The sequence below is a fragment of the Etheostoma spectabile genome, chromosome 9 (assembly GCF_008692095.1).
Source record: "Etheostoma spectabile isolate EspeVRDwgs_2016 chromosome 9, UIUC_Espe_1.0, whole genome shotgun sequence".
Lineage (NCBI taxonomy): Eukaryota > Metazoa > Chordata > Actinopteri > Perciformes > Percidae > Etheostoma > Etheostoma spectabile.
The window spans coordinates 9,342,982-9,370,626 of NC_045741.1; the positions used below are offsets into that span (position 1 = coordinate 9,342,982).

Sequence of the window (27,645 nt, forward strand, 5' to 3'; positions counted from 1 at the left end):
TGCGCTTGTCAGTCTCTCAGTAATTTCCGGCTTCCCTACGCTGTCAATCTCAGCCACAAGCCCATTTGTTCACAAATGAATCTTTGAAAATAGATAGGTACTTTTATTTTTCAAAAAAGACTAAAGTTTGAAAAGCTTAGTTTATTATTTTTTATAAATTAGCTAAGAATCGGAAAAAAAACAACCATCTGGGCTTGTGGCTGGACTCAAATTTGTCGCTGATGGTTGTTTGCTTCCTCACTGATAACTTTAAATGTCACTGGATGGCAGACCAATCATTACCACAAACCAGACTGGCAATACACTTACATCCCATATACCTATAGGACCTGAGCACCTGGAGCAATCTGGACTGCACAGAGAAAAACAGAAGGATGAGATGTGAAGTCCCTCAACCCCACACCCATTCACACACAAAACCACTCACAATCCAGTCAGTTAGTAGTCAACTCATGTTACAAGATAAATGTCTGTTATTGAGTAATTTAGGGAATAAAAAATGGCCTCCCTGAACAACCAAGGTACCTCTTCAATTTGATTTGAAAATCTGTATTCTGATTTATAAGCTAAGATGTTGAAGAGATACTGTAGCTACCTCAGTAGAAATGTCTCACTGTATGTGTGTAATTAACAGCGTGTTTTTAGGCCCCTGCCCACCTCTGGACACCTTTTTTTTTCAGTTTTCCCTCTCCATTTTGTGTCTCTACGCAAATCCTATCCCACTGGAATTTTACAGCTGTGAGTCAGTGACAACAGTACCTGAGTCTAAGCAACAGGCATTTAGATACCTGTACCAGCAGGCCCTCAGCGTCAAAGGCGTTCCACCTTCCCGTCCAGGTTAAAGGCGTGTGCAGGAGGAAAGTTACTGTTCACAGACACCACAACCACAGCTATATTGTTCCTCTTTACAGGACCTTTCCAGGGATGTAACATGCCAAAACTTTTGTTTTCAAAGATCCGGTTCAATGAAATTAAGGATCTGATTCAAAATGTGAAGCGGCCCAGAAGGTAAGACACACATGATACTGAGTGTTAGTTTGAGCAAAGTGGACATGCCAACTTTTTTTTTAAAGATAAAATGTGAAACCTTACATTCACTAACACAGAGTTTAACTTCATTTGTTTTGCAGAGTTGACATTGTTCTAAATGGAAGGAGGCCGAAGAAGGACATCCAGCCTCGCACAGGACAAAACATAAATGATGAGACATATCCTTCAAAAATCAGGTAGCATATGTGTCATTATTATAGCTATCTCTGACTTTACATTACAGTGTAAAAGAATACTCAAATCTCTCTCTTTATTACAGTTGGCAGACTAAACTCCACCCGACTATGGAAACATTGCTACACGATAAAAGTAAGAAATGTTACTCAGAATATCCCAAAACAAATGAACAATAATATCTGTTAGAAATCCTATTTTGAATTTGTGTGCCCCAAATTTACCCTTGTGATCTTTTTAATGAGACTGAAAAAGTGAATATTTGAAACGTGTACCTCTTTGCAGAATATTTAGCAGCATTCCGCAGTTTCTTGCAGTCTGAGTTCAGTGAAGAAAACATCGATTTCTGGCTCGCCTGTGAAGACTTTAGGTGGACCACCTCCCAGGACGATCTTCGCTGGAAAGCAGAGGGGCTCTACCAGGAGTTCATCCAGCCGTCGGCCTGCAGAGAGGTCCGTTTGTCAGTAACACTAGGGTTTTATGGTGAAAAGAGACAGAGCTGGGTGAATAGCCAGGACACAGTATAATAAACTCTAATATGTATTTCCCTAAACATCAACAAAAATATGCACTTGAATTCCCAACATTAGTATAACAGAACAGGGAAAAATGGTATGGCTTTAACACAGAAAATGGCACCCCTATACCAGCAAGAAAAACACGAAAAAGAAGAAGTGGATGAAGTCGTTTGGATGACTACTAAATGTTGCCATTTTTTACTGATTATGGTGTTGTCCGGATTGGGGTTGAGTGGCATTTTATAAAATCTGAATCCAGTGGTGAATCTGCTTATCAGATATGAAAATCTGGAATCCAGTCCATTTTGGATTCAAGAACTTTGAGCAATAAAGTCTCTAAGTAACAAAATATTTAAGAGCTTAAATTCAAAGATTGGCATTATCATATATTTTTATTTTGATATTGTTTTGTCTCGGCACATTTATTTTCAGGTCATTCTTTGTTCTGTACTGTAGTGCTGTAGCTTAGCTAAACCCTAATATTTTGTACATTCTTTAAGTTCCACACGACTAGTCTACACACACACACACACACACACACACACACACACACACACACACACACACACAGTCTGTTTTTATTTAACTGGCTGCAACTGGCACATTGCCTGCTTATGGCTAAAAGACTTGGAATTAAACCCATAAATGAAGTCACCACATAGTATTTTTACAATTAATATCCTGTTGGTAGCTTTGCAAAATAATATGTTTCATGCTCATATGTGTGATTATCCTCTGACCAAAATAAACATGTGAAGATCAGACAAGCCTTCCATAATGTGATCACACCTTTAGTTTGTTTCTTTAGTTTTGAGTGTTAGCTAAGGAAATTGTACGTACACTTCAATGAGTTCCAATATTGGGTTTTCATGAGGTCAGAAGAAAAGAAAAAAATCAATGTACCGCATAAGGGTTTGTGGGACCCTAAACAGGGCAAAAAAATGAATGTGAAAGTTAGAAAGTGAAGTAAAGAAAGTTTACGAAAAAGAAATAAAGGCCCAAGTATGTCCCCCTTTACAACCATTAACTCAGGTGTTTTCGAGTTGCTTGAATCCCACTCTTGAAGCACAGCACAGATTTCTGGGAGATCCATTTGATGTAAATGCCACTGCATTCAACAAACTGCAGTGTTTTCTCTCTGTTTTTCCTTAGATCAACGTTGACCACCACATTAGAGAGAGGATCAAGAAATCCTTGGAGAAGCCGAGCCGCTCCTGCTTCGATGAGGCCCAGCAACATGTTTATCTGCTGATGGAAAGAGACTCCTGCCCCAGATTCCTGCACTCAGATGCATACCTGAGTCTAAAGCACAAATCCAGGAGTCTGTGGTACATTTAGCTCAAAAAACTGCATCAAAAGTGATTTTTTACTATTTGGCTGACTTGGAAAGTTATTTCACACTGTATGAGATGTGAAGCCTGGATCAAAACAGTCATTTTAAGGGCAGAGCATCTCTCTATCGCTCTAAATCTAGACTCAAACAATGTTTTCAACCGTGTGAAACATCACCCTCTTTTATATGAGGGAAAGATGATGTCTTGATGAACTATTGTGGAAAATGACAAAGCAGGAAGAGAGAAATGTAACGTGAGTGGGGGAAAATATATGTACGTAGGAGAGAAGGAATGCTGTAAGTAGTACTTATGACGATTGTGCAGAGTATGGAGTTGAACAAAAATGTCATTCAAAGTTTTATAAATGGGAATAAAATTCAATGTTTTACCAAATGAGTGACTTCTTGACCATCTTTGGATGCAGTTCGTGAGATGCGTAGTTGTTACCCATCATCTGTAACTATTCTTAATATTCCGTTCTCACGATTTTCCATAAAGTCATCATTTTGAGACAACGATTTATATTTATCTCACTGAAAGTCTAACTGGAGGTGTGGGGATGGGCATGAGTCAAAAGAAAAAAAGAGAACAGTTTCCACAGCTCACCCAGCAAGGAGAGTCTGTCTTTGGTCACGTGTCTTAGAAAGCCTCTAATTAGGTGCATAGACGACTCCACACACCAGCGATAGGGTTTACTTAAACTGGAAAAAAGTAACCCCGCGGTAACCCTTGATCTCACACTGTTCTGTAAATGGCCTTATTCCTAAAAATTGTGCCTTAAAAAGGAGTACTGAGGCAGCTATTAATAACACGGAGGGCTTAAACGACAACACTGGAGTCATCAGACAACCCGATGCGTAACAGATCGGACTGGATGTGCTGCCTTGTTAGGGGAATAATCTCATCACCCACAGACAGGGATGGCAGAGATACACACATGCGTTGCTAAGGGAAATGACCTGAAAGATGTAGTAGTACTTTAAGAAAAAAATCATGTTGTTTAAATTAAAGTCTTAAAAAGTGGAGAATAAAATAGGACGATGAGTTTTTCATAATTCACGTAACCAAATTGTTATGGGTGAAACTTTACAAAGCTTGTTTTGTTTCAGTCTATCCAGTCGTGTGTAAGAAATGGCATGAAGCAAAAAAGAAAATAGGAAATGTGAAGTGAGCTTCAGTTGTTGTCATTATCATGTTTGCCTATTTTACACGCACTGTAAAATAGGTAAAATAGGATATTTTCTTTTTGATACTGCTCTATATTTTTTTGCTCTATAACTTTAACATCTCTCTTCCCTGTTCACTTCATACTAGAACCCAACGTGCACACGCTGTTTTTGAAACAGTACCAGGGATCTTCAACGTTTTTTGTAAAAAATTCAACAATTAAGACTAATTTGGAGGCCCCCATGCGTTGACTCTGAGGACCCCTAAGGGGTCCCGCACCCGCTGTTGAAACTCCCTGCTTTACACAGTTATAAAGAAAGTTTAATTCAGCAATTCCTGGCAATTAAAAACATCTTTTGTGAATCTCAACACCAAGGTCCACTAACTAGCTTTATTATTTTCTGTTATTTTTTAAGATTTGTTGGGCCTTTTCTGCCTTTTATTTCGATGGGACAGCAGAAGACATGAAAGGGGAGAGAGGGGGGGGAATAACATGTAGCAAAGGGCCGCAGGTCGGAGTCAGACCCATATACCTCTACCAACTGAGCTATCTGGGAGCCCAGCTTCATCATTTTAAGTAATTATTGTGTTACATGTTGGGACCCCCTTGAAAAGGAAGTCATACATCTCAAGGGGTTTATCCTAATAATTAACAAATTTGAACATTTTCAGCCGTGTATGATGGTCTTCATAAGTGTATGCGTAATGTGACATTTCCTGATGGAACATGGGGGAAGGCGATTGTATACCCCATCGGGGTTCAAGGATGGTCTTTGCTGTTGGAGGTTTTCTTTTCTTTGTCACCAAGACAATTACCAATATCAAGCATGACCTTCTACACTTAAATCTGACATCATATTATTCACCTTTGTTGCCTACTTTTATGACATAATAAACACATTTGATTGTGTTTGATGTGCATGTACACATACTGTACTAAATGTACTTTGGATAAAAACCGCTTGCCACATAACCCAGCCTCTCTAGAAAATTTTCGTCTTTTTGCTACTGAGTTCAGGCTCCAGGGATTGAACTTCCAACCTTCCGATTGGCGACCGCTCTGCCACAGCCGCCCCTGTATTGGATTACACGAGTGGAGTAAACAAAGCTATGTTGTCAGTGAAAATGATGCTGATTCATTCAGTATCAGCATTTCGTGTCGAGGCAGATCAGTTTTCTTCTTCTTACAAACTGTTTTTTATTAGTTGTATACAAAAATAACTTCTCACGGAGCAGGCTGAAACTATTTGCAGAATAAACTGTTTCGTGAGTTATTTTAATGTTCGTCAGTCGGTAACTGAGTACACTGGGACATCAGGGTTTTTTCCTGATAAATAACAAAGGTCTCACATCTCCTGCATCACATGGTATTATACCCTAATCCGTCACTGTTTTCTCATAGCCCAGCACAGTTGCCATGGTAGCGAAAAAGGAAGTGAGTACTGTCGATGGCACGGTGTTCGTCAAGACAGTCACACTTGGGGAACTTCTCTGCCAGATCTGGAAGCTCTACATGCTAATAATGTATTTCGTGGTACGTTCTATAGTGCCGTGTTCCTCCGTGTAGACACACAATAAAACATAAAAGGTGACAGCTTTCTGTTCACAGTGTTTGGTGATTCTTTGCAACGCCTCAGTACTTAGAACCGTGTTTGGGCAAAAGAGGGAGAGCAGCATCAGTGAAGTCAAGCCAAAGGGCAGATTGTAACAGAATAGCCTTGGGGCATCAGATGGTGAGCTGGAGCAAATGGCAATAGGCCAAAATCAACAGATACATTCAGTCTTGTTTCAGATGTATGATGTGTGATGTATTTCAATTCTTTTCTTTTCCTTTCAGAATCTGCTTCCTCTTCTGTCAGCGTATTATAACTTGGATCGGCAGGGAAACAGAGGCTGGTAGCACTCGGTCACATTTACTCTTCTTGGTTTGTCTAGTTAAGTAGCTCTTTGAGTATATAAAAGATCAATTTTTATTGTATCTTCACTGAAGTAGATGCTGAAGTATTTTATCATAATACCATTTAAATCACATCTACTAATAAGTAGATCTTCTTGAATATCTTCATTTACCTGGAAACTGTCCGGGACTGAATTACATATGCATTGGTCCTGCACACCATAATACATATTCATAATATAAAAAAATACCCACGGAAGCCCAACAGTACTTATTACGCTGTAATTGCATTGTCATTGTAATGCTGCTTGAACTGACTGATGTCTATTTTGGAAAACAATCAAGATAAATAGCTGTGTTAACATGGCCCAGAATGAGCAGAATAATAATGCATCAAATGGAAATGTCCGTCAGACCAATGTGAATTTAGAGACAGATGGTGTAACTCCTAGACCGAAGCTTTGAGTGTAGCGAGGAGACGTGGTTACATTTGCAAGTCTTTCCTTCTAATTGTAGCAGATTTTTTACACCAAGTGACAGAACCTCTGTGAGAGAAGTATGTTGTGGTGCTCCTGAGAAGAAGGATACCAACAGCTCTGGATTCTCGGGCCTCTAGTTGGTCAAGCCAAAAAAACGTTCATGATTTTTTTTTAAACAATGACGTTTTGCGACCAGTTCCGACATAACTCTTTTTTGACTAAAATGTCTTATTTGGTGGGTGCCATATTGGCTCAGTAGTTGTTGTATTACTACACTTGTTAGTACCTTGGCTGCCTATTTTTATCATCTAACCTCGAACCGTAATCCTAATCCTCAACATGAAACCACGTCTATATGGCAAAATGAATGAGTTGCAGTTTAAGAAATTAGTAAAATGTAATCCATATCTGAAATGGGGGGACTGCTTCAGACAATTCCCTTAGCTTTCTGACTGTGACTATTTAAATCACACCCACTTAATGCAGTGATTGGCAGTGTGTGCAGAGGTGTGAAAATTTGCCGGGTGTGAATTTGTCTTTTCAAGCTTTTTTTTTTAAATTCTTCACACATCTACCTCTGTCACTTTCATGTGTAAAGCCAAGTGCAACACCATGAATGCCTTTTAGGAAAGAGTTTCACAAAGGGCATGCGGTTAGCAAATGTGTACCAGTATTAAGACTCGCCTCTCTCCATGACAGGAGTGTGAGTGTGGCCATTCAGAACTGCTATGTAGACGTGGCTAGACAACACTTTGTACACACTAGTTTGGTTTAAGCATGCCCTCGGCTTTAAGATAAGATATAAGTTCCGGATAGGATGCTGAAGCATTTAAATTCCAGCATCTCGTTCTTCAGTTCCAATCCTCTGCAGTTGCCTGCAGACAATATATGTCATACAGCAGCACGGATTTCAAGAAAAAATGAAAAGTCAAGGGTCAGAGCTGGTAATTTATAGTTCAGCAAACGCTAGTCACTCACCAAGAGCCTGTCCAGGTCACTAGAAGTTCTCACACCACAACTTGATTTCTGGCCAAGGCCGGTTATTTCTCTTCACCCCTGTCTGTTCCCGGTCCCATGAAAAACTGACAGGCTCAGATGTAAAAAGCTGTGGTCCATCAAATGCGTATGAATCAGTGTTGACATTGGCATTGGAATCCATGTTTATTATTGTAGTAGTTGGCCGGACTACCCTTATGTCACAATTTCTTTAATTTGAGGGTAATAGAAATGAGTCTGAATGCCAATGTGTGTCTACAGGTACTTTCTGGATATTCTCTGTCTTCTTTATTTTCTTACACATAAATAATTCCATGGTTTTATCAATCTAAAAACCTTACTCTTACAGGATGTTAGGGTTGGCAACATGACCTCCCTTTAAAGTGATTTTCAAGCCTTTCTATACTTAAGATATTTATATTTTATGTAAAAATACAGCAATTTCTGCCCTCCATACAAGTATTTCAGACTACAGTTTGAAATATGTAGGAAGGTTTTGACAGTAAAGTAATAACTTTGTGGCTGAGCGTGGTCATGATGTGACGCTCTGATAAATGTTCGGACTTCCTGCCTCCTTGACAAGTCCCTCTGTTGCAATAATTTGCTGTTTCCTCTTTCTCACACATGGCTGTGGCCATGTGTCGCATGAATTTACGCCACATTTGTGAAATTCCTTCGGTGGGATCAATCAATAAATGTGAAAGTTGCTGTTTTTTGAACAAAGACAGAGATCAAAAGCTGTACAAGACAGATGAGCAATCCTTCCATATGTCTTCAACAGGCTTCCATTTCAGTCCCATTTCAGAGGCCTTTCTAAACACACAGTGTGCAAAGGTTACGATTTGCCTATCACAGTAAACTGTTGCTGTAATTTGCATCTATGCTGCCAGACTAAAAAAAATGTGAACACAGCATGCTTTCAGCCCATCTGTTTGGCTTGTCCAGTCAGGAGGAGGCAAAGATCTGCAACAGCAGTAGGGAAAAAGGCAGAGAGGCAGAATAGAGAGTACGGCATCAAAAGGAGGGAGGCATACATGCAGTACAGTGCGAGTATGTGTTGTTTCTAACAGTGAGGTAGGTGGAGAGGAGGAACAGGAGAAGGAGGAGGAAGGGGTGCTTCCTCTTCAGTCTGGGCTAAGCTGCTGATGTATCCCAGCAGCGCTGGTCCATAGCAACAGGAAACCTTGGTATAAAACGCCGCGTCGTAGGGGGAACCCTCCTAAGTATCTCTCAGCTGCAGCATGACCAGGACCGAGAGCCTGAGAGTGTTGACTTAATAAGACAATGCCCAGCCTAATCGTCGAACCACTCAACACACAGCACTTCATCATGGACCAAGATGACAGGAAGAGAAACAAGAACATGTGAGTGAAACGTTATCGCTGAGCTGGGGTTTCCAGCAAATGTTCTGGCTTCTAAAGAATTATTTATGCATTTATTTAATACTGGATGTATTTGCAAAGTGATGTTCTGTTTCTTCAGTTCTGCACGACAAACTTTTCAGGCACAATAGCCCACTCAGGAATATTATGGCTGTTTCATGGTATCTTCTGGAAATAGCTTAAGTTAATAATCTCGTTTAACTTCACTACACCACTTGCTCTCTTTTCAAATTACTAACATGACCAACATGTTTTGACAGATTCGCTGAAAGCTAATTTAACAGCAGTAAATCCAACGGGGATATTTACGTGTGTTTCCTATCTCTACACAGTGGAAAGAACTTTATGTGCCGTCTCCAGTGCATGTTCTCACACTCATCGAGCTCTGAGAGGTAAGGAGACTTATGGAGTGTTTTGCATACATTTCAGTTTTAAAATAGCCAGCCTGCTCCTATCATTTCCATCTATGGCATCATGAAAGGATTCGAATGAACTAGAGACAGACACCATGTTTGCTTTGGCACAGCACACACGCACGCCAACATATCCCATGGTTTGACATTTTTGGATGAATTTGATAAGCACATCTGCTATGCTTTCTTAATTACACTGCGTCTGTGTCCTTGCAGCCCTTGCACTTCACCCGGGCTTTAATATTTAACGTTTTACCCAAATTTGATTCTGGTTGAGTAATCTAACTTGCATTCTCTCCCAGCAGGCTAAGTTTAGAAGATACCCAACAATGGTCACAGTCACTGGAAAGGCTTCTCGAGTCTAAATGTAGGTTGCTTTTCCCCTGAGGGCGAGAATACTGCTAGAACAGTAAATGATATTTGTGAGAATGGGAGTTTAAAGAGAATATCTGGTGTTTTAGCTGGAAGGACGTTTTATCTGTGCTTCATGCCTGCTGGGTTTTCTGTGCTTTCTTACAGATGGAATGGCCACGTTTCGCAACTTTCTCAAATCTGAATACAGCGATGAGAATATTGAGTTCTGGCTCACTTGTGAGGAGTACAAGAAGATCAAGTCTTCATTCAGAATGTCTTCAAGAGCCAAGAAGATTTATGAGCAGTTCATCAAAGCAGAATCTCCTAAAGAGGTAAATCCAACACACACTCTGGCTCTCCTACATATAACAGCATATGAAGATGTAAATATATCAGACTGAAAAAAAATGAAGATACATAGAGCACTGGCAAGAGTATCAAATAAGAGAAGTGCCTGCTCACATGTTGAGTCTGAAATCTCACTCTCTCTCTTGGCTCAATTTCCTCTAATATCTATCTTTCTGCCTCACTCCAGATCAACATCGACTATCACACCCGAGAGCAGATCAAAAGGAACGTCAAGACTTCCACCATACACTGCTTTGACGACGCTCAGAAGATAGTTTACGGGCTGATGGAAAGAGACTCGTATCCGCGGTTCCTCCGCTCGGACATTTATAGAACTCTCCTGGAAAACCTTGCCGCTGACGCCACGAAGGGATGAAAGCACAGCTCAGGGGGGAGACAGAAAGAGAGAGAGAGAGAGAGTGAGAGAGAGAGAGAAAGAACATAAAACCCTCAACTGGAATGTTTGAGTCCCTTCAGGAGGGAGGACTGACAACAAAGAAGGAAGGAGGGTCAACCCGCGCGCTACACGGACACACACAGAGGCCTCGCACCTCCGCCGACGTCACTCCTGAAGCTATCTGTGTGCCTTAGTCCCGTCATGGGAGGATCCCAACACTGAGCATGTCACACCTGAGGACTGTGTGAGAAGAAGACAAATAAACACCACCAGCTTTTAATGACCCTTTAGTGTGTGTTTGCACTGGATGATAAGTCTGTATACGCGGGAGAATTAACCACTTTTTGACAATGAATGAATCAGGGAGGGGACTGACGCCCGCTCTGACTGTGGAGCTACGTAAGCAAACCATGCAGCAGACTTCCTTCGGCCTTCTTTGCAGAGGTGTTTCCGGTTTCCTGTGCAGATTGAGATAGAGGATGTAAGAAGCAACGGTCACACTTGATTCGTTGCGTGTGTGTGGGTTTGTGCGTGTGCGTGTGTCTGAGAGAGTGCAAGTGAGTATTGAGTTGTAGCTTTTATAGGCCATTGAGACAGGATGGGCCGTCCCAAAAAGAGTTGGACAATCATCTAATGACAGCACTAAGGCAGACACCAAATCCATAGTGGACACAAGACTCAATAGTGATGTGTCCTCCTTAGTAAAGGGTTGCAGAAGGCCGCTTAGTTCTCCAAGAGGCATTCTGGGACACTTTAAAAGGAGATCTTTCTTGGTCGGCCCGGTGTGTTTTTTTTCTTTTTTTAAACTGATGTAGCTTCTATGGGTGATATTGTGTGCCACTATTCAATATCATTATCCCTTCCAAAGAAAAAATATAGTAGCAGTTTATTTTATTTCAATAAAAACATGGATTCAATATGTTTTTTAGACAACAAAGCATACATCTTGCACATTTTTTGGCGTGGAATCTGAACAAAATTCTGCAGTGCAGCAGCTAAGAAGTTCCCTTTTTAGGGCCAGTGGGGTCTGACTGAATTCCTCAGCAAAAGACTACTGGCCGTTAACTTAGTCAAAACCAAATTCATACAGCACTGAAGTGTCAAGAGTTGTGATTTAATGTACTTAACTATTTGAGTGGAATTCTATAGATATAGGATAATTCACGTTGCATGATAGGATGGTAAAACTCCTTGTATAGCTTAAGAATATGCCTTATTACTGCTTTCCAAAGCTTGTTGATTGAATGTATTCTTTGGGGTTTATAGTTAAATTAACTTAAAAGTTGGACAGCGTATTATTTATTGTTATTTGTCACCATTTGAGTACAATGTTTGTTGCGGTGTTGAAGTGCTTGTTACAATGTTAGTTTAATGACATTAAATTATTGCATTAATAATGGCCTTCGTGGAACAATGTGACATTTTTTTAGTAACACACACACACACAACCATGCACACAATAGGGTCTTTAGTTTCTGCTTCCTTATTTTTCACATTACACATAACGCTTTGTGCTCAGAAAGTCTCGCTGACTGTTTAAAGAAGACAGCAACACACTTCCAGTGAAATGGATCTTAAAACAGTGCATTAGAAAATTAATGGGATGTTTGCATAATGATTGTCTGTTATATGTTTAAAGCAATACTCCACCGCATAATCATGGAAACATGAAAGCTGTGCCAAGATCTGGTGGGTCGAACACTTCATTGTTGTGGAGAAGCAACTACAGTGCAGTTGTCCTAACACTCCATCCTACTGAGTGACAAAATATATACAGTACACTGTATCGTTTTCCTAAAAAATGCCCCTGTTCCTTTACATTTAAACATTTTCAGCATTTAAATTTAGAAGAAGGTAAACACAGCCCGCCAAAAAAGGAGAAAGTGATTACAGATATACAGTAATTCAGAAGATAATATTATAAAAAAAAGACAATCCAGCACAAACTTTCTTAATGAGAAATTACATCTAGGTAAAAATTCTCCTTGCGATATCGTGCAAAGGAAATGGGTGCTTGCAGTTTCCTTTAAACCTTTTTATTATCACTGAAAAGCATCTGTTGACTTGAAAATGAAGTGCACATGTGATTATAGAAACAGGAAGATGTGCACTTGCAGTTTGTTATAAAATTCAATCATTGTGAGAAATGAGATTATCTCTGAAATGTAGCACGTGTGAAACACTATTCAACAGAAGGTAAGATTTTCTTTTTGCTGTTCGTTCATTTTGCTTAGGGCAGATATTCACAGTGATCGTTGCCTACCCATAAGTCAGTCTGTCTTTGGACCAAAACACTGAAAGGCATTGAAATTGTACACAAATTGTGTCTGACTTTAATTTGCATGCCATGTGAACGCACAGGGGCTCAGTAAGGTGAGTAAGTGAAGGTAAAATATAGAATGTGATCTCAACCCTCAACATATCTTCTATAAGAAATTACAAATTTAAAGTTTACCACCTGGTAACTATGCACAATTTTGATATTTTACTTATCCACACCACTAAGTAGAAACTAGGGTATGGTGGCTCTATTTGGCTAACCTTGGGGGCTTAAAACACCACACACCAAAGTTTACATTGTTTTTGTCACAAGCTGGCTCAGGGAATGTGAAAGCAGGAAGTCCACGCAGGGTAAGGCCTATTTTTAAAAATCATGTCAGCAATGACCTCATGGCTGTGTGTGTGTGTGTGGGAATTGGCTATGGCGGTGTTGAAGGAGAAAACCAAAATACTGTATTGCAGGGTAGATGCCAACTGTACAAAGGGAATGAATGCATGTGGCAGCGTTTACAGCATGAGGGCCCAGGTGAGCTTGATCAGCTGATGACCCTCCCATGTCAGCCAACAGGCCTTTCTAACGGCAGACATTTGGACTTGTGATAGTAGGAAAATTCATTTAACTAATATTGCACCTTGGTATCACAGGATTCTGTGAAATGATCACGAACTGTTAACACCTCATTACGTTGTGGTGGCAAAGAAAGTGAGAAAAGTCTGTGTGGCCACAACGGAAAACAATGCCAATGTAAAGTCAATGAGAAGATGACGTAGCATTAGGAGCGACTATGGTAGCGGGTAGTATGAAAGCCCGAAAATCTGCGTAAGGAGGTTGGTTTGGGCGGTGGATGGGTCAAACACAGGACTTTCACCCAGGAGACCGGGGATTGTGTCCTGCGTGTAATGTTTCTTAAAGTTGCTTTTTTTTCTAAACCCATCTGTCCCGTTCTTCCTCTGTGTCATGGAACCGTAAGCCCGCCCACGTAATTGCTCAAAGATTGTTACATGTCCTCAAAACCATACGACAATATGGGTTGTTCATTCCTAACCTCTATTACGACCCACAGGAGCATTTTCATGAATTAGTGGTGGCAGGAAATAAGACACACAGGAGTGTTTTACATCCTCATTTCTAAACCAGAGATCGTAATAGTCGTGGTTCAAAAACTACTTAGTTAAAGTGATGGTTCGGAGTAATTTCACCCTTTGCACCATGACATTGAGCCAAACAAACCCCCAAGAAGCTTTTTTCACCTGGGTCAAACACTGGGCGAGTTAGCGTCATCAGCGGGTTAGCTTAGTGCGCTATTGGAACCAAGTGTTTTATCTCGTAAATGACCTCACTAATAATGCCCAAAACTTCTACAGTAGTACAAATAGGTTATGTACTCATGAAACAATGGACTGGAAAGTTTGTGAATACACCAGGAGTTTATTTAAATAACATTTGCCTGCTGGCTTCTGCTCTCTGCTGCTACTGCCAGTGGCTGTTAGACGAGTGCTTAAAGGCAAGGCAGCTTTATTTGTAGAGCACATTTCAGCAACAGGGCAGTTCAAAAGAAAAAGTTACAGTTCAGTAGAAGAAATTAAACATTAAAGTGCAGTTAAAAACACTCAAAATAAAATAAGAAAATAAAAGTTACATTGTAGTATAGGAAATTAAACATTAAAGAGCAGTTAAAAACACTCAAAATTAAATAAGAAAATAAAAGTTACATTGTAGTATAGGAAATTAAACATTAAAGAGCAGTTAAAAACAGTTAAACATGTAAAAACAGATTAAAAAAGCAGACCTTAGGCTGCTAGTATGGGACTGTGTTTAAGCCGCTGCCCCACACACGTTATCGGAGCACAATAACCATTTTGTGGAAACCCAAACTTTGTTGATTAATAAGGTAAGCACTCTATACAGGCAGAGCCATATGTCTTTACCATCTCATCCACCACGGGCCCCGCAGGATCATGTGACTGACCGTCTATAGATTACAACACCGAAAAAAGATACAAAAAACATATTAATTAATTTAATGATTAAATAAGGTAGTGTCTCCAAACTTACCTCAATTATAACTTGTCTCCTGCCAGTTGCGCTACAGCACTTTTTTTTAAAATAAGTAAAATTAATAAATATTTTGTTGCATCTCTTTTCGGTGTTGTAATTTATAGACGGTATAGACACCCCTATGAACATAAATATGAGTCGTAATTGCTGCTTGAACAAACAACTTTGGGGGCTATTTTCTGTGGGAGCCAGTCTCCACGCATGCGTAACAGGCTTGTACAACTTTAAACTTGCAATGTGCTCCTCATGAATTGAGGTCATTTCTTTTGCGGATAACCCATAAAGTCTTACTGGTTGCAAATGTTTGGGAGACTCTTTAACAGCAGGTAAACATGCAGGAATACTCAGCACCATCACAGCAACAGAGTTGGCATGTCATTTGAATTTGATTGATTACTAAGGTGTCAGCATAATTATCTTCTGGTTTCATCCGCATACAGTTTGCAATTATTGTTGGCGAGCGTTCATCTTTGTTTTCCAATGTATTCTTATAATTGCTGTGATTCTCCATAACAGATAAACTGGTCCAATTACAGGCATTGTGGATTCTTTAACGTCAGCTTCTGTTAAACGGCTGGTTCCTTGTTGTTTTGCTTACTTTCTGTGTATGTATGTTCTATAATGTATCTTGGCAAGTAACATTCGCAAATCCATGTGTGTTGAAGTATTTTATCTCAAGAATCCACCGTCGAGCACTCCCAGAGCTCCCAAATGAACGTTATATCCTGCCTAATTCCTACAAAAACTCAAAAGTAAAAATGATGAGTCATGGCCTTATGTGCTGTCTCATGGTAATGACAATAGACAGCTGTTTCTGTTTCCAGTCTTGATGCTCAGATAATCTTAACATCTTCTGGCTTTAGCGCCGAATAAGTGGATTACCCAAAATGTTGAGCTATCACTTTAACTATGTAACTAGTAGTCTCGCAGTGCCAGACCTTCCTCCACAGTGCTGTTAAGGAAGGTCTGGCTAGTCCACATCAATGGGAGAATACAGTGCCCTTGTTTATTGGCATTTCTTTAAACCAATCACAATCGTCTTGGGTGGTGCCGAGCGGGGCCGCTGCAAATGGCCTCTGGAAGGAACTTGTTTTGGAGGAACATGTGTACATTCAACACATTCTCAACCCCCCATCCTGTAAAATACGGACGCTTGGTCAGGTGTCTTTGCCGTTGTTATGTTATATTTCACACACGCTTGGTCTGGATTATTGGCGTCCCTTTTGATGTTGTTAGGTTAAGGAAAAGCTTGTGGGTGGGCTCACGGTTACGTGACACGCGGGAACAACGGTCCGGTTAAATAAGAAAGCTGCTTCCCTGAAACACTGCAATAACGGGACGGTTAAGGACACACACGGGACATGAACCCTGCTCTCCTGGGTGAAAGTCCTGTGTTTGACCCATCCACTACCCCAACCTCCTTACATTCTACTCGCTAAACTCCATCTAGATGCTGCTCTCCCCAGTACGTTCCACACACACGCCAAACGGTGCCTTTTTCGTCGCATCACACGCAGACAGCCACTACCCAAACGTCCATACTTTACAAGTTTGGAGTGAGAACGGGTTGGTGCGTTCAAGGGTTCTCTTAGTCATGCGACAGAAAACTCAGATTGGTCAGATAGTCTAGCTAGTTTTCTGGATTTACCCTGCAGAGAGGAGCATTTATTCATACATCCACTGGAGTTTAGAATTCCAACACAAAAAAAGCAAAAAGTAATGGGAATTTCTGGCGGCACTGGAGCAAATATCGTGGATGTACCGTGGACTATGTTACAAGTAATGATAAATTAATTGCACAGTTAATGATGCATCTCAGAACAGTAAGTCTCGTTTTGCCATCAGCCGACTTCACCTTGTGTGTGTGTGGATATGTATTGTACAGTACGCCTTGTGTTTGTATTTAGGAGTGGTTGGGTGATTTTTATAATTCTGGACTGGCTTTGTACTGGCTTGTGTTGTATTAACTCAGGGAATGTGTCTGTGTTTATTGGTATCATATTTCACTGGTGTCACATAGTGATTTTTACTGGCTTTGGCTGGCCTCAGAGCAATATAATTTCCACTTGCATTTCTTTTTGTTTTTTTATGGACATATAGGATTTGTCCTTTATGTGCTGTTGACTGACCAAATGTCTCCCTGTGGATCACTGAAGTTTATGTTTTGCCACTGTTAGTAGCACAATGATTTTTAGCATTGGAAGAAGATCAAATGTGATTTAATAAATCAATAAATACTGATGTGCAGTTTATATGCTGTGTCCACATGATAACCTTCCAGACAGAAAGCTTGCTTATATTCTCAGCCAGCCAGCAAAAGTAGTTCCCTACAGTTAAACCTTCATTTAAAACGTGCCGTGACCTGAGTCTGCATCCGCAAAGTCAGCCATGATGGTGTACTGCCTGCGGCAACATCAGAACAACCCAACATAACAGAACACCTATCAGTCACTATGGAGACGTGTTGCCATCCCAGCACCTAGCATAGGGTTGGAAGATAGTATCTCCTGCTCCTGTCTTAACCTGCCCGACAGTGTAACATACAGGAAAGGGAGATCCCAGGCAAGTTCCAACCCCTCCTCACTGCTGGTCTCAGTACATGCTGTATGTACACAGGAGGAGGCACTGAATGGGTCATCACAGACTGCTCAGTAGGTAACAAACTCCACCTGTCATGCTGATTTGGTTGCAGGTGCTGGCAACATGTTGTATCGATCTTTCAATCAACACTAACCCTAACCCCCAGAGTTTTAACCCACCTAACGCTTTGGTGTAGCTGAAGGATGCAAGATATTTGCTGTGTCCCAATTACAGTTTACAGAGTGCATCCATACTTTGATAGAGGCTACTAATAATTTTAACATGTGCTAGCAGGAAATGGTGCAAAACTTGATAGAAATGTTTGTTTTCAATCTCTCCATTTGTGCATGAATAGGTCCTGAGCATGTGTGTGTGTATTTCCGGCCTGTGTGTAGTGATTACTAACAAAACAGAGTGTAAATTGTAATTTCCCCACCGGGGATCTATAAACAGTATAAATTATAAATTTAATTATTTATATGGTCTTCCTAGAGCGGTCTCCCTCCTCTATGGTTAGTTGTAATTAGTTTTCATTGTATGTCTTTGTGCATTGCAGCATGGGGCAACAGGGTCAATCCAAAACACATTCAAGAAGATTTTGTGCGCATAACGACATATGGCCTTTTAAGTATTTCTAAAATGTGTCGCTACATACTTGAAACTTGATAGAGTTGTACTATAGAATACGGGCACACATGGTACGATCACTCCTTCCTTCTCTAACACAGTGACCTCTGTATGTAAATGAGAGACATGGGAAGTCCAAGGAGCATGGGCGTCAAGACTGTGTGCGTACCTGTAAGCGCATAAAGCCTTAAAAAGTTTAAAAAAAAATTTGTTCTAACACTCTTTCATGCAACTTTTTTTTCTTTCTTCTCTCAAGGTAAAGTAAAAAACATATTAAAAGAATATACTGTATTTGTTTATTAGTAATAATCCAATAGCAGGCTTATTTGTGAAAAACATTTCATAACAATTCAGTTAAAATGTCAACTGTCTTTTCAGTCCATCCTAATAAATAAATGAGGTTTAACAAGGTGCAGAGGCGCAGCTGTCCTGACGGGATTTAATCCCACATTTATTAGCTGAACTTAAGTCATGAACTATAGACTTTGCAGCCAATTGGAGAGTCAATTTCAGAGTACTTACCATCCATTGTTTTTCTTTCATTTCTTCTTAGCTCCTAATTGTTCAGGGCCGAGTGCATGTGCAGAAGCCAGAGTGATTCACAAAGGTATTTTCTACAGATGGCACACACACACAAACACACACACACACACACACACACACACACACGCAATAGCTTTCTTTATGCACTTGAAGTGCCATGCTAGGTTTAGGCACGTGGGTTTTGAGCTTATAGCTGCTAAGAAAAAAAAAAGAAATCTAAAAACCGGTTCGGAGTGTTGCCGGGCTTTCTGAATACCATAACTCCCAAAACACAAAGAGGACAAATTTTGCGAGCCAGTGCTGGGAATCACCTTCTGCGTAAGGCTGTCTGGACAGACCTCATGCTTTAGTGGAAACTTGGCTCTGCTCTTTATCCACTTCTAAACAGACGGCTGCTTACACACAGTCTGCACGTCATAATAAACACACAGGGCGAACACCGTGTTTTCACCCTGCAAAGCTGCAAACCACCGATAATCACAACACAGCAGGTGACTCATATGCATTATGGCACAGATAACCAAGAACAAGTTGTGCCTATTTTGTACATAGTTTTGTCCTGTTCCTCAGTAGAACTGCCCTTCTTATTGTGTTTCTGGGATATGATGTCCATGTCAAACTACATTGTTACTGGAATAAGGAGTTCACAGTGCTTAAATGGTAAGTTTCCCCAAGCAAAGACTGAAGGGAAATTACTTTCAAAACTGTTTAAATGTTTACAGTTTTAAGATGATGTGTAGATTGTTGAACTTCCAAATCGAGGCCCCGATCACAACCATTGAGGCCGGCTTTACACGATGACGATAGCGCAGTAAATTTCCATGAAAGGCAACATGCTAGATGGTTGAGATGTTGTTTCCGTCGGTCTGCATATGTCATCTCCTTCATCGCTCTGATTGGTTTTAGATCTATCCAATTGCGGCCAGAGGCCTTTGAGCGGCGTGCGTTGATGATGCGCCTTTGGAAATGGGTTGTGAATGAATCATACCCCAGACCCACTCTCAGTTACAACTGAGAAGGGTCTAGTTTCAACCAGCTTCAGATAGCGCCACCCTGATGGCATTAAAGAGAATCCACAAGATAGAACATGTTTACCCAGGATTCTCTATAGCTTCAATGCTAAAAATGCTAGTATTACTTTGTGTCTTTGTTGGCGGAAAGGGTTTTATTGTTTCAGCTTGCTATTGGTGTTCTTCAGCCTGCACATGGTAGAAAGCATGATGCTTTAACTACACACCCCACAGACAAGTTTTACATGTCACGTTGAGACTGTGTTAGAACTTGACAGTTTCATTTTTTAGATGTTTCTGGGGTATGATGTCAACGTCAAACTACATTGTTGCTGGAATAAGGAGTTCACAGTGCTTGAATGGTAAGGGGGTTGGGAGGGGAGTTATTTTTCTGGCACAAGGCAATGTTTTGTCATTGATTACATGCCACTTTACAAAACACAACCGAGACATTATTTATTAATACTGAATGATTTCAATACTGATCTATCCAACACCATAGATTATTTTGGATCTTAAAATAATGTTTCCAAAATCGTTTCAACCACCGTTCCAATCAGACATAAGAATAATGGGAATGGTAACGGTAATGGACAATTCCGCTTCCAACCTCTAGGGGGACCAAAGAGGAAAAGTGATTTGGTGCCTACTGTAAAGATGTTGGTTGACAAGTAGCTAATACTACTGTGCTTGGTCTATGACGTTAGCTAGCTAATTCTTGGTGGGTAACATAAGATTACGTCCTCATTCAGCACGGTCAGTTATTTTTAGTACGATTGTTTTGACCACGGTTAACAACTCTGGGTTCACATTGCATATCGACACAGCCCTAGTAGTTTTGTATTTTTAGCCCTTAGGTTGTTTTTTTTTTATTTGTGTTTGCTTTCCCAGTGAAGTGTCACACAGAGAAATACCTGTACATGTAGCGGAATGACAAACATTTTTGTATACATAGCTTTGTTGGCAAACGATGGCTGAATGGAAACATGGCAGGGATTGTGTAATGTGAAGATGGTGTGGACGACTTATTTGCTGGGTACAAAAACTGGACCTGCAGGTCTAAACTTAGCAACCATTACACATTGATGCATGTGACATCCTGCGATGTTAGATAGCTTTAGCCTGGGAAAAAACCTGAGGAACTTCCGTCAAATTTGAGATTTGCTCTGCAACTCCGTCTTACCAAGAGCCCCGTCAAGACCATTTCCAATTTTTCCAAATCGAGGCCCGAATCACAACCGTTGAGGCCGGCTTTACACAATGACGATAGCGCAGCAAATTTACATGAACGGTAACATGCTTGCTGGTTGAGATGTTTTTTCCGTCGCTCTGCATATGTCATCTCCTTCATCACTCTGATTGGTTTTAGGTCTATCCAATTTGCGCCCAGAGGCAGTTGAGCGGTGACCGTGGGTGACGCGCTTTTGGAAATTGGTTGTGAATGAATCATACCCCAGACCCACTCTCAGTTACAACTGAGAAGGGCCGGGTGCCAACCAGCTTCAGATAGCGCCACCCTGATGGCATTAAAGAGAATCCACAAGAAAGAACATGTTTACCCAGGATTCTCTATAGCTTCAATGCTAAAATTGCTAGTATTACTTTGTGTCTTTGTTAGCCAAAAGGGCTTTATTGTTTCAGCATGCTATTGCTGTTCCTCAGCCTGCACGTGGATGATGCTTTAACTATACACGTGGATGATGCTTTAACTAAACAGCCCACGGACAAGTTTTCCATGTCACGTTGAGACTGTGTTGACAGTTACATTTTTTAGATGTCAAGGTTACATTGAACTACTCTCGCAGCAGCCTGAGGATTTCAGGAAGAGCACCGAACTTGCATATTTCATGCTTACAATCTCAGTCACATTGATACACCTATGCACCTTCATAAAACCTATGCACTATCATAACCCCTTCATAGCTCCTATGCACCTTCATAACCTGACAGGTCTCACTATGACTGATACCCTCATGCCAACGCAGCTCCATCTAACTTCCTGCTATGGTGCTGAAGGTTTCTGTATTGTTGACTCTAATAAGATCTCATGTTCATGCGTTCATGTGTTTGTTGATGGGGGATCAGTTGTCCTAGCAGCAACGGATTACTTGAGCTTCCTTAAACACCAAAGCTTTTTCCACCACATTATCTTTGCTATAAATGGTCAAATCCTTCGGCTGATGCGTTGCTAACTGACTGAACTACATTTCAATGTTTCCGGTTTTAGCTACTCTCTGAAAAATGGTTATTAAGGTGCTTTTGAAAGAGGTTAACCTAGGTGTCCAAAGAGACAACCTCAAACTTTCAAACAACGTGTGCCAATTTTAACTAAAAATGTAGACATCTTTTGTCCTAACAATCATTAGTGGACTTAATGACAGACAATTAGCCTATTAAAGTGTATTTATAGACTGAAGTTGATATGAGAGGAATGTTAATTTGCATGAACTATGCGTTCAGCATTGCCAGCATTTCCTTTTTATGAACACCCATAGACGCAAGAGGAGATTGCATCATCTATGTACCAACCTGTCATATTTCAAAATACCACCATGACAGAAGAAACACTTCACTGATCCACACCTTGTGTGAGTAATTCATTCAACGTGAACGCTGCAGGTAGTGTTGCGAAACAATAAAGCAACTGTACATCCAAGATAGTGTCATGTGAAGGACAACCGCTCCTGGAAACCGGAAAGGCACTTTTATGACCGAGCCTGGTGTGTGTGGTGGGTGCTGTGCTTTTGTACTCCTTCATTTAAGAATATTAAAGAGTACACTTTGTTTTCAATTAGCAAAATAGGCAGGAAAGTAGAAGTAGCAATGCCTAGGATGCCCTGCAAATGTACAAATAAAAGCAGCAGCAATTTTGCAATATGGACAAAAAAGAAAAACACTGCAGTTTTAGGAATAAAGGCAGTGGGTCTGCCATGTACGTCCCATCTTGACCTTATGACGTAAAAATGGAAGCGCACAGGATACACAGGGAGGGAAAGCTCATGCAGTGACAGCCTATCCTTGCTTTAGGGCCTGAGAGTCATACAGGGCCAAGTCACTGTTTACACAACAAGAGCCAATCACATTAAAGACAATGTCAGGCCCGCCTCCCGCCTGTGACACTCTGGATCGTGGCTGGACAGAGAAACTATAAAGTTTCCTGACAAGTCAAGAGGGAGAAGGAGAAGAGATTGAACCATGAGAGAGAGCCTTGCTTTGGTGTCATCCCAAAACATGGCGTTCACTGACTGCATGAAACCCACTGAGCTGTCCACAGACAAGAAGGGGCTAAAGTAAGTGAATGTGGTGTTTAACAGGAATGATTTGGGCAATGATGACCTTGTAAAAGCATTACACAGCTAAAAAAAAAAAAACACTGAGTGAATTTTCTCTTTTGGCTCCAGGAGGAAAAACTGGAGGAACAAAATAAGATTTCTCTTGAAGTCCAACTCCTCCCAGTCGATAGTAAATCAGAAGAAAAACAGATCTTACAGGTGAGACCTTTCAATTTGAGGATGATGTCATAATTATGCTTGATGTGTTTTAAGTGCTTCATGCTAGTTATAGGTTACTCAGTTTTAAATATTGAATTGCATTGTATTTTACTTTTTAAATTAGATTTATATTTATTCAAATGTAACTTATTTCATTCAACTTTACATGGTGTTTGTCTTCGCATACCCATGATCCACACTCTTATTCATCTATTTAGTACGTTCCCCTTTTTGTATTGTTGTATGTATGTTATGTATTTATTGTTTTATGACCAAATGAAACCAAACCAGATCACTATGGCTATGTCTCAAATCAAGCATGGCCTATATCAGCATGGACATACTGCATAGTAAAGGAAAAGTAACCCAATTAAGACTGATAAACAATTCAATTGATTCAATGACAGGAGGAATGATAGCAATGTTTTTTCATAAAATTGAGAGATTTTGCAGTGTTGCATTTCAAACTTTTCTGTAATTATAACACAATCCATGTCCTTTCCCTTCAGGCCGACTGCTGATGACACGCACCAATGGGCGCAGTCACTTGACAAACTACTGAGTCATAAATGTAAGCATCACTCACAGCACTATTAGTGCATGATGGCATAAAAGAGTCTCAAAGGTCACTTTATTGGCCTCAGTAAAACCAAGGCAGCATGGCTTTTTTTATTCACTTTACCCTAGGCTTATGTCTCTGGCCTTGTTTTTAACACTTCCCCCCCCCCGACCACACAGATGGTAAAGCTGCGTTTTGTATCTTCCTGAAGTCTGAGTTCTGCGAAGAGAACATTGAGTTTTGGACAGCCTGTGAGGATTTCAGGACCCTCACATCGCACAAAGAGCTGGCGTCCAAGGCCAACAATATTTACGAGGAGTTCATTAAAAATGAAGCACCCAAAGAGGTAACAGCAGCCATTATAGCATTTAGATTATAGAGTTATTTGAGAAGTTTCACTTAACTGATTTTAATCAGAATGTATGTACCTTAAAGCAGGCCCGGATCTAGGCATGACATTCTTGGCCACTAGGGGGCCCCAGTAAGAGGAAAAAGTCCCAAAAAATAGAATATATTATATAGTATTATTTTTTAAAATAATTTTAAATCCAATCCAATCTAACACTTCAATTAAACTTGTATATGTTTATAAATTATTGTATTGTTTAAAAAAAAAAGTTCAGTAAAGTAAAACAATGTTGTTGGTTCTGTATGTTAGCTGGCATAACGGTTACACCACGACTTTTCGCAAAAAAAAAAAATTAAAATTAAGAAATAAAATGAGAAAGAGAGAAGCTTTACACAAGTTTCTCTCAGGCCCTTTGATTGAGCCTAAATTAGATGCATTAAAATACCTAATTAAATTAGTATAATAATCATGCGGCAGTAAAAAGTAATCTTGTTTATTCATCAAATAAAGTATCCATTTGGAGAGGAGCCAAAAAAATGCAGTTTGCCTAGTGTAATCTTTCCATTAAATCCGGCTCTGCCTTCAAGTTTTACAACCCTTGTGTGGTCCTCCCGGGTCAAAGACGGACATAAATTTCCCATTTTAGTCCCTTTTTCAGACTTTTTTTTTTTTAGTTTTCACTACCTTACTACCTTTTCACTACCTTACTACCACTAGTTTTACACTATGTTTTGGAATTCGTGGTCACTAACCCTCATTTATGTAGAATTATACCTACTATTTGAGTTAAGAACATACAGATGAGTTTGGTCAAGAAGGAAAGTGATCAATTGTATTTGCAAAGAGCGTTGCATGGAATCCAGTCCATTTTTTTGTGGTAATTTGGTCAAAAAAAAAAAAAACATATGTCAGACATAGACGTTTTTAAAGGGGTCAACTTTAACCAAATCCAACTCAAAGTCAAAGTCAACTTTAAGGACAAAAGGAGGGATTCTTTGTTCAAAAAAAAGGTTGTCAAAGGCTCATAACGGCTGTTTTATTGGTCACAGATAAACCTTGATTTCCACACAAAGAACGCCATCGCCCAGAGTCTCCACGAGCCCAATCCGGACAGCTTCCTGGCAGCTCAGAGGAAAGTCTACAGCCTGATGGAGAACAACTCCTACCCCAGATTTATCTACTCCGACCTCTACAGAGAACTGTGTGCAGCTGCCAGGGGGAGAGGGCAAGCACATTAAGTCCTAGTCAAACCAGACACCCACCCACTCCTGAAGTCATTTGTTTACCGCTGTAACTGTGTGAATAGACCGCTGATGGTCTTCATTCGGTGCACTGCCTCGGGATAATAGACCTTGCATGCACATCCTGAGCACAAACAATAACGGTGAGTGCAGAAAATGCAAAAGTGAAGCCATTTTTTTGTTTGCCCTGCTGAGAGCTCGCAGCGATGACGTCAGGATGATTAGGCAGGATGTAATATGCTGCAGCACGCAGCGCTCAGAGCACTTCTACCGGATGGGATTAGGGTTACATTTACTTCACTGGGCCATTACCTGCTCTTCCTTTATTACGCTATTAGAATTTGGTATTTTGGTCAATGATGCGCTTTCAAGAAAATGCTGTTAAAGTGAAACTGCAGTCAAAGCTGAGATGACTCCCATCTCTCACTGACGATCCTGTTAGAACGTGTTTCTGTAATCACATCCACTTGAAGACTTTGCAGAGTTACATTACAGTCACACACACCTGATGGCTTTCTCTGTTTCTCTGGTTTTCATTTTCACCGATGTGCTTGGAGCTGTTTACACAAAAAGTGCAAAAACTGTTATTTATTGTAATTGCTGCAGGTGTTGATTGTGAATTTAAGTTTGCAGGCAGCTGGACTGCGCAAGAAATTAAATGTTTTTTTCAATTGTGAAATGTCTCTGATGCATTTATTTCTAAATTCAATGCAAATATGACAATTTATGGTACTTAGTCCGGAAGAGCCTAATACTTTTTCCTATGTTAACATTCATAGTGAGTTTATTCTATATACAGTATCCATGTATTAGTCTATATCCACATGCCAATTTTTGAATGTTCCACCAAAACAAGTTCCTTCCCGAGGTTATTTTGCAGAAGCACGGTGGCTCCACGTCCTCCGCAGCGCTTTGGAGGACGGTATGGGGATGCAAGACTACAGGGAGTTGTATGGTAACCAGTTAAAAAAAAGCAGGATATTTCTCTTTAGAGAATACTATTTTTGAAGTTAAATTCTGTGGTTATGGCTGATACCGGGGCAGGAAATGGGAAAGAAAATGAATTTTACAACTACATTTACTCAAGTACTGTACTCAAGTACAAATGTTCAGGTACTTGTACTGTACTTGAGTATTTTCCTTTAATGCCACTTTTCTACTTTTACTCCAATTCATTAATTGGACATCTTTAATTACTAGTTACTTTACAAATTAACATTTTGGCACACAAAACACATGCAGTTCATAAATGTTTTGTTATAAATAAAACTGCCCAGTAATAATATACTGTATAGCTATGTTCTAATTTTTTCAAATTGTGCACTGCCCCAGCAACCCGTTATTTTGTACACTTGTTTTTTTCTGTATTTATTGTTCATTTTATAGTAATGTATATGTATGCACCTTTCACCAAGTTCCCCAAAGTCCACATAAGTGCACTTATTATGGCAATAAAACCTTTTCTCATTCTGATTCTGATTCAGTTTTACATCACGGCATTAGTATTCTTACTTAAAGTGCTCATTTTATGCTAATTTTCAGGTTCATAATTGTATTTAAAGGTTGTACCAGAATAGGTTTATGTGGTTTTATTTATTTTTTTAACATAGAAAACACCATATTTGTGGTACTGCACATTGCTGCAGCTCCTATTTTCCCCCTGTGTGTTGAGCTCTCTGTTTTAGCTACAGAGTGAGGCGTCTCACTTCTGCTCCATCTTTGTTGGGAGTCACACATGCGCAGTAGCTAGGTAAGGACTACTAGCCAGTCAGAAGCAGAGTATGAGGGCGTGGCACGCTAGCAACTAGGGCGAGCATTTTAACACGTTTAACAAAGTGACACATGTTTGTCACGGAAGTGAAGGCTGGACTACAACAGAGCTGTTTGGAGCAGGTTGTGAACAGTGTTTTCTGTTGGAGATGGTAAGTTAGTCCCTTTGGGGGGGACTTTGGGCTTTTTCACTTAGTAAACCTATAACACGCCCAAAAAAGATATATAACACAATAAAGAAAAGGGAAAAAGCCTAAAAGCATAATTTGAGCACTTTAAGGATCAGAATACTTCCTCCACCACTGGTAAAGAACACCTTGACTGACAGCAGAGAGCTTCCGCCCCTGCCTGCTGTGTGTGAGCTCTCTGATACAGAGGCTGTTTCCAGCCTTGAACTCGTAGCAGACGCGTTCAGTGGCCAGTCACCCGTACGTTGCTCCTGACAGGCTGACAGCTCCTGCTCTGTCCTCAGACACTGTGGCCTGCTGTCATGGTGTAATGAGGTCATCTTTTACACCGGCAGCTCTGCAGAAGCGTATGCTCTGCTGGCTTCCAGGTTAGAGGAGTACATTTGTTACCGGAAACCCCGAATGGCCAGAAAAGAATGTGTGTGTGTGTGTGTGTGTG

The 27,645-nt window shown here is 40.3% G+C and overlaps 3 protein-coding genes and 1 long non-coding RNA gene across 8 annotated transcripts; 3 read left to right on the forward strand and 1 right to left on the reverse strand.

The window, feature by feature from the left end:
• Positions 1–734: 734 nt before the first annotated feature.
• Positions 735–4,109, forward strand: si:ch211-117l17.6 (regulator of G-protein signaling 21). The gene is made up of 5 exons (XM_032527088.1): positions 735–1,008; positions 1,131–1,226; positions 1,310–1,359; positions 1,510–1,676; positions 2,895–4,109. The coding sequence occupies exons 1-5, from the start codon at positions 932–934 to the stop codon at positions 3,078–3,080; spliced, it is 576 nt and encodes a 191-aa protein (XP_032382979.1). The 5' UTR covers positions 735–931; the 3' UTR covers positions 3,081–4,109.
• LOC116696257 (uncharacterized) lies at positions 3,022–23,119 on the reverse strand. The gene is made up of 4 exons (XR_004333663.1): positions 23,107–23,119; positions 15,447–15,449; positions 13,909–13,918; positions 3,022–3,111 (listed from the first exon to the last, which is right to left on the reverse strand). It is a non-coding gene; the product is annotated as an uncharacterized LOC116696257 (long non-coding RNA).
• LOC116696256 (regulator of G-protein signaling 21) lies at positions 8,400–11,910 on the forward strand. 4 transcript variants are annotated; one of them, XM_032527090.1, is made up of 6 exons: positions 8,405–8,979; positions 9,330–9,389; positions 9,713–9,777; positions 9,930–10,096; positions 10,300–10,500; positions 10,533–11,910. In XM_032527090.1, the coding sequence occupies exons 1-5, from the start codon at positions 8,900–8,902 to the stop codon at positions 10,486–10,488; spliced, it is 561 nt and encodes a 186-aa protein (XP_032382981.1). In that variant the 5' UTR covers positions 8,405–8,899; the 3' UTR covers positions 10,489–10,500; positions 10,533–11,910. The 4 variants fall into 4 exon arrangements, with proteins under 4 accessions (XP_032382983.1, XP_032382984.1, XP_032382981.1 ...); XM_032527092.1 differs by having other exon boundaries at positions 8,400–8,979; positions 9,716–9,777; positions 10,300–11,910; XM_032527089.1 differs by having other exon boundaries at positions 8,408–8,979; positions 10,300–11,910.
• On the forward strand, positions 22,675–25,659 carry LOC116696254 (regulator of G-protein signaling 2). Of its 2 annotated transcripts, XM_032527087.1 has the most exons (6): positions 22,675–22,898; positions 23,010–23,099; positions 23,609–23,670; positions 23,838–24,004; positions 25,057–25,269; positions 25,300–25,659. In XM_032527087.1, exons 1-5 carry the CDS (start codon positions 22,804–22,806, stop codon positions 25,243–25,245), a joined length of 603 nt encoding a protein of 200 aa, XP_032382978.1. In that variant the 5' UTR covers positions 22,675–22,803; the 3' UTR covers positions 25,246–25,269; positions 25,300–25,659. The 2 variants fall into 2 exon arrangements, with proteins under 2 accessions (XP_032382978.1, XP_032382977.1); XM_032527086.1 differs by having other exon boundaries at positions 25,057–25,659.
• Positions 25,660–27,645: the final 1,986 nt, after the last annotated feature.